This window comes from Corapipo altera, unplaced genomic scaffold (genome assembly GCF_003945725.1).
Source record: "Corapipo altera isolate COAL_440 unplaced genomic scaffold, ASM394572v1 0, whole genome shotgun sequence".
NCBI lineage: Eukaryota > Metazoa > Chordata > Aves > Passeriformes > Pipridae > Corapipo > Corapipo altera.
In genome coordinates this window covers 24560574-24567556 of record NW_020884872.1, presented here as the reverse complement: position 1 = coordinate 24567556, position 6983 = coordinate 24560574, and the positions used below count along the sequence as shown (strand labels likewise).

The 6983-nt window shown below is 50.4% G+C and overlaps 1 protein-coding gene across 3 annotated transcripts; it reads right to left on the bottom strand.

The window, feature by feature from the left end:
- Positions 1-229: 229 nt before the first annotated feature.
- ING1 (inhibitor of growth family member 1) lies at positions 230-6751 on the bottom strand. Of its 3 annotated transcripts, none has more exons than XM_027639925.1 (2): positions 5892-6751; positions 230-1850 (listed from the first exon to the last, which is right to left on the bottom strand). In XM_027639925.1, the coding sequence occupies exons 1-2, from the start codon at positions 6031-6033 to the stop codon at positions 1147-1149; spliced, it is 846 nt and encodes a 281-aa protein (XP_027495726.1). In that variant the 5' UTR covers positions 6034-6751; the 3' UTR covers positions 230-1146. The 3 variants fall into 3 exon arrangements, with proteins under 3 accessions (XP_027495726.1, XP_027495736.1, XP_027495741.1); XM_027639935.1 differs by lacking the exon at positions 5892-6751 and adding an exon at positions 3973-4147; XM_027639940.1 differs by lacking the exon at positions 5892-6751 and adding an exon at positions 2526-3774.
- Between the last annotated feature and the right edge of the window lie 232 nt (positions 6752-6983).

Here is a 6983-nt window from a genome sequence, read left to right as displayed (position 1 = left end):
GAGTGACTGCAAGCACAAAATGAGAAGATTCAGATGGAAAGTTAAATGCTATTTTGGCTCTCCTACAACCTTGCTCTGTGAAGATTCATTATCAGAACTGTAATTTGGTTACCACTACAACAGTTTCAGGCTTTCCAGCAGCAGCTTGCTGGAGCTGCTAAGGCTAAAGACAATTTTTTTTTTCAAGCTATATGAATGATCATTAAACATGATTGCTAAAGAAGCAAACTGTCAAAGTTGTTTCATTTATTTCATAATATCACATCTGTACAATTTTCATACATACAGCGGAAAATGCACATTGGTTACACAATGGCATTTGGCTGCATTTCCAAATATAATACAGTAAGTGCAACTCCACTTAAAATGTACATTTATACAACTTAAACAAATTAAGGATTGCTACACCACTATGTGTGACAGTATAAAGCTTCATTTATGTTATGTCTCATTACTAAACCACTTCCCGGTTAAATATAAAACATATTCAATCATTTTAAAATGGCCTTTGTGGTACCTGGCCAGCATATAAAATATTTGTTGTGTAAAATTTAACCATTAACTTTTTGTTTTAAAAAATAATCCTCTAAGCCTATTTAAACATTTGCTGTTGAACTGTTATACTGACACTTTGTAGCAGGAACCAAATTTTACCCTCCTTTTGTTCGCTCTTGCACTGCTTATCACCAAAAGAAGTAACATTTGTAATGTACTGTAGTTTTATTCAGATACAACCAGGTGGTTAAACTATTTAACAATTTTGCTCAAAAGGTAAATAACATTTTTTATTAAAGAAAACAAAATTACATTTCAGAGATATTTGTCATCAAAATTTTAATGGGCAGAGTGCTACAAGCACTAAAAAAAAAAAAAAATACAGAAAATTATTAATTTAGCTTTTAAGAAACACCCAAATATTCTTATAACTTTACTTTTGGAATACATTGGTCCACAGACCACATTCTTGTTACAGCTTACCAAATGAAAACCAAAATTGCTTATTGCCGTCCCTGTAACAGGAATGCCTTAGTTTTAAACTTCCTTTAGAAATATACATTTTACAATCCTTTCACCTCAACAAAGGTGACACTGACAATAAATACACTGGTTTGGTGATTTTCTTCTTCACTATGAAAAGTCTACAAACTACCTATTGTATGCCCTTTCTTTTTTAGACTTTTCCAATGCCTTGTCCATAGTTTTCTCGTTTTCTCCTCTACATTTGGGGCAGTACCATTTGCCCTTTGGTTTATGATTGAGTCCCACGCACGAAAAGTGAAACCACTCAATGGGGCACTCATCATTATCACATCCTATCATTTCTCCATAGGAGACTTGGTTGCACAAGCAGTATGTTGGCTCGTTAGGGTCAATAGGAAGGTCAGGGGGAGAAGCTTCCCGCTCCGCTTTAGCCTTGGATCGTTTCTTCTTCTTGGACGTTTTTGCTTTCTTCTCCTTTGGTGTTCCTGAGGTGATGTCATCATGATCATGATTGTTTGAGGCATTTTCTCGATTCTCATTATTCCTTTGCCTCCTCGATCTCTTGTTGTTGGGCTTCTCAGCCTGTGCGATTGTCTCATTCTTTGACTTATCTTGGCTGGCCTTCCCACTGTTTCCAGTGGTGTCATTAGTCTCTTGACAAGTCTCAAACAGTTCCACGTGGCTGTCCACTTGCCTCGTTCTGTTCTCAACGAGCTCCACCATCTGACTGACGATTTGGATCTTCTCGTCCCCCAGTTCCTGACTCCGAATCAAGGCTCTCTGTATGCAGTGCAACATTCTTCTCTTCTGCACCGCATCTGTCTCTCGTTTAAATTTTTCATAGTAGTCGTCCAGGTCCTTCAGAATCTCTGAAAAGAAGAAATAAAAACTATAAATATTTTTGACAGGGAGAATAGCTAAACAAAACCTTTCCATATTTTTCCTTCCATACAACACCACATTTTTGTAAGGTGCAAAGCTGATCAAAGACAGATTCCCCGAAGCTGATATCTGACAAGTGGCTCATGACTCCAGTGGATTACTTTTGTTCTAGTTGGTCCCACAGGAATAGAATGTAAATGCTGATTTAGCCAAAAAAAGGGACTAAATATATTTTTATATGTTGATAATTCTTCCCTTTAAAATTTTCAGTAATTAAAAAGAACTAACGAAACAAATACACATACCATTGAAAGTTCCAAAACTGACTGCAAAATTAGAGAGGAAATTAATGGATATTTTGTATATAACAACGTTAACATTTTTAGTGAATGACAGAGTGGGAGAAAGAGAGTGGGAGAGAAAGAAAGCACAGATCAGTGGAGAAGCCGGATTCTGGTTTACTTGACAGCTGATGCAGAAGCACCCCAAGCTATGGCAAGTTTCATCCAATACTGCTGAGCTACTTCTGCTGAAAATGTGAGGCCATGTAAATCCCTGGATTACAGAATTATGATTACAATATCCAAGATGTTTAGATTATTTCCTACCTATACCTTCTGTAACATACATGTTGCTTATTTTTTAAAACAGAGAAATATTACCTTCATCAAATATTTACTGCAGTGAAGGAGATAAAAAAAAGCTAGGAGATAACATTAAAGATGATAGGCAACAACTGGAGCAGCTAGAGCCTCCGTTTTAAAATGCCAGCACTGAAAATAGGTTAGATTCTGAATTGCACCTCAAGGATTGTTCCAAAAGTCTATAAGAAACAACAATGCACAAAAAGTGTTTAAAGTTTCAAGAATGGTTCAGGAAATCTATTTTTAGGCAGATGTTTTTGAATTGTTATGATACTCAAATCAACTAAAGCACACAGGACATTTGGCATTTCCATATTAAGTCCTCAAAAACATGTAGAATGTTTTTCCTGCACCTCATTCCTTTTCTGAATTTTCCCTTCCTCACAGGTCAGAACGTTCTGCCTTAGAGAAGCAAAATATATTGAGATATAAAATCTGATCTCAATTCCTCTAACAGAAACAAGGATTTCTCATACATGCAAACAGCATTATCAAAACTCTTTGAAACTTTCTATTTATTTATTTTTAATAGGAGAATGTGATACATATGCAACCAACAGTTACCCTGTGATTTAGGTTTTGCCTTGCCTGGGCAGAGTTTTTGAACCCATGTGATCCTAATTTCCAGTGAAGATATGGAAATATTATATAAACTTTACTTTGGATTTTAGAGCTGCAGCCTGTGCTTCACACATTGGTCAAGCACGACCTGTCAGCTGGTACTGCAATATAGTCTATATGACCAAACCAGTATTTTGATATATTATTAACCATCTTAAGCATTTGCTTTTTTGCCCGCTTAACTACAAAAAAAAGATTCCAAAACAAAACAACAACAAAAACCTACAAAAAAAAAGTCAAACCCAAGATGCGACTGAAACAGTGGCTGAATACAACAGATTAAGCACTCAGGAAGACTAAAAAACCAGTGTTAGTTATTTTCAGTGGCTGCAATGCACAAGTTTAATGCTTCAAGCGCTGTCACTTGACCGATGCCATCAGCTTAACCCATCTGAATTTGGTGGGTGGGTATTTTCCACGGAGAACAGTCTCCCTCGATAGCATAACGTAATTTACGCTTGGAGTTGGGCATTAGGAAAACTTCATCTCTGGTACGGCACAGACACTACAGCACCGCACCCTCTCCCGGCGCAGCGCTGTCCTGCAGGAGCGGCGGTGGGATGCGGCGATCCGGGATCCTGCGGGGCGGCCCCGGCAAGGACACGCTTGGTGTGGAGACGGGGTGCGCGGGGCCAAAGAGATGCTCAGCACCGGCGCCAGAATGCGCTGCTCGAGCAGCGCAGCACTGAAAGACACATCTGTGCAGCTGTGTGGTGCAGCTCGGGGGGCTGGGGCTGCCCGCTCACGGCAGGCTGAGTTCACGGGAACTCCAGGGAAGCGCGTTCCCGTGCCCTGCTGTAGCAGCGGGAGCAGAACGCTGCGTTCCGTGCGATTGCGAACGCACCTGCCCGACACCACAAACGCCATTAAAACGGGGGGGGGGGACCGCTGCCAGAGCTTTATTCCCAGAGCAGCTCCGCAGCTTCCCGGGGGCCGAGACACCGCGGGACGATGGCGAGTGGGACACGGGCGAGGGCCCGGCCCCCTGACCGCCCCTCTGCGGCGCCGCCCGGCGCCCCGGGGCCGCCCCGGAGGTGACGGAGCCGCCATTGTTCTCCGGCAGGAAATCGGTAGCGGCCCCGCGGCCGCGGCGGAACCGGGAGGGGCTGAGGGGGGGAGGCGGGGCGGCCCCGCCCCCTTCGGCACAGGCCCCCCCCCGGAGCCCAAAGAAACCAACGGGAGCAACAACGATTGACACGGAGAGGCGGCCAATCGCGGCGAGCGGAGCGCACTCGCGCCGGCCCCCGCCGGCCACTGAGGAGCGAGGAGAGTCGCGAGGAGCGGCCCTCCCCCGCTCTCCCGGGGACACGTCAGTCACAGCCCGGGTGGCCACGGCGGGCCCGCCCCCCGCTGCGGCCCCAGCCAATCAGAGCGCGCGGGCCGGGGCGGGCCGAGATATTCAAATCAACCCCACCGAAAAGTTGCTTCTCGAAACGTCACGAGAGGGCGGGGCGAGGGGCGGGGCGGGGCGGCCCGGGAGCCAACAGGCGGGGGGAGGCGGCGCGCGGCCGGCCCATGGGGAGGGCCCCGCCCTATGAGCGCCGCTGGGGGGCGGGATGAAACGCGATATGCTAACGAGGGGCGTCTATAAAAGGCGCGAGGCAGCCGCTTCCCCAGCACAGCGCGGAGGTGCCCGCTGGACGTGGCGGCTGGGGACATAATGCCTGCCCTGCCCTTTCTTATCCTATCCTCTCCTCCCCGCCAGGCCTCCGTGGGCTCCCGAGGAAGTTTCCCTCGGACCCTTCCGCCGGGCTCCCCTGGCGGGCTGCCCGAGGAGCTGCTGGGGGACCAGCATGCAGGGCTCGCTGCCCGCCGCCCCCTAAGGCCACATGCACGGGGACGCGGGGAGGGAAAAGGGGTCCCCCCGCCCGGCACCCCGGCTGTCAGCGCTGCCGGCGGCACCGAATAAAGCCCCCCTCCCTTCCCCCCTTCCCGAGCGGACGCCAGCGAGCAAGTGACAAAGCTGCCCCGAGTCCCGCAGACCGGCCTCCCCTTCCTTTCCTCCGCCCGTGGGGACGGGGACGGCGTGCCCCGAGCACGGGCAGGGGAGGGGGCGCTTCAGCCCAGCCGTAAACGCGACCGTACCCCCCCATACACTCACACCGCACACGCCGGTCCTGCCCCCCGGCCCCCCGCCCCCCGGAGCGGGGCTGTTTCACCGGGTGAAACGAAACCCACCGAGGAGGGAGCGAAGAAAGCACACCCTGCCCCCCACTCTCGCCTAACCCTCCTCTCCTCTTCTCCCTCCCTCCTTCCCTCCCTCCCTCACTAGCTGCCTCTCTCCCCTACTACAGCCATAATGAATACTGTACATTCCTAAATGTTGTGCTGTAATCTCTCCCTCTCTGTCCACCCAGCACTTTCTTCCGTACCCCGAAATCCTTCCACCTCAGCCCCATGGCCAAGGACGGCCCCCCTTTGTGCACCGCACACCCCACTTCCCTGCCCCCGCCTTCTTGGCCAGCAATTTACACAGAAAAGCAGAGTCCTTGCTTAATAAGAGAAGCCGGAGACCTTTTGTTCCGCCCCATGACAAGAGCTAACGCTGCAGATCAGCCCCTCTCTCTCCTCGGATCTTTCCTCCCGGCTTTCTCCCTCCTTTCACCTCCCAAAAATAAAACTACCATCCCTGTGGGGTGCAGAGGGGCAAAAGGAGCCGAGGCTCAGCTCTGAAGAAAAGAAAGGCAAAGACACCCTCCCCCCCCCGAGCCCCATACCACACACACGAACACACACACACACATACATATAGAAAGCACTTACCTTGATATTTGGCGTCAATTTCCCTCATCAAGGAGACATTTCTCTGCAGATCGAAGGGCATAGACTCGATGGAGTCCAGATAATCCTCCACATAGTTCACTAGGTGAAGCTGGTCTCCGTTTGCAGGACTCAACATTTTCATCCGGCAAAGAAAAAAAAAAAATCCCTCCCCACACCTCTCTCTGTTTGAGAGCAAGTGCTGCTCCCTTCAAAGACGGTAACCCCGATGAAGGGCTCACTCCCTGCCCACCTCTCTCGGTAGCTCCCCCCAAAAAAACCGAGGGAAGCTACATCTGACTCCTCTTGTGTGAAACAGAGGGGGAGAGATACACACACACACCCTCCGCTAGTCCCCTACAGCCAGCAGCAGCTGATTGAATGGCTGTCGTTGTGGGTAATTCACGAAGGAGGTGGTAGGAACAATCAGAGGGATTTGTGTGTGTGTGTGTGGGGAGGGGAGGGGGGGAGGAGGAGGAGGAGAAAGGAGGGGGGCTTAAACCAGCTCCTCCGAAACAATCTGGAAACAAAATGTGCTCTGCAAAGTGTCTGTCAGAGGCAGCGGCAGCCCCTCTGCCTGCGCCAGCGCCGCTCTGCTCCGCTTCTCCTCCGCTCCCCCCTTCCCCGCTCTCTCCTCACCGCCGCCGCCGCCGCCGCCGCTCCCCGCCGATATCAACGCAGCCTCCTCGCTCCCATACGCCGCGCTAGATCCAACGTGGAAAATCCAAATACCAGTTTCAAACACTTGGGAAACATTCGGCCCCGCCAGGCAGGGCGCATGCGCTGCCCTCCCAGCGCTGTGTACACACACACTCAGACACACACACTCACCGCGCACACCCGCTCCCTTCCCCCGCCCGGAACCTCCGCATATCCATCGGCCCGCCTCCCCTTACTCACGTTTGGGGAGGAAGGGAGGGAAGGCGGCGGGGATGCGGTCTGAGCCAGGGGGCGGGCGGCTCAGGGCCGGCGTGGGCGTGAGGAGGAGGAAGCCCCGGGGAAGGCGGAGGCTCTGGTGAAGTTGTGCGGAGGCTGCGGGAAGAGCGGCCCGCGGGGAGGCTGGGGCGGGTAGCGGGGGCAGGTGGATGCTTTTGC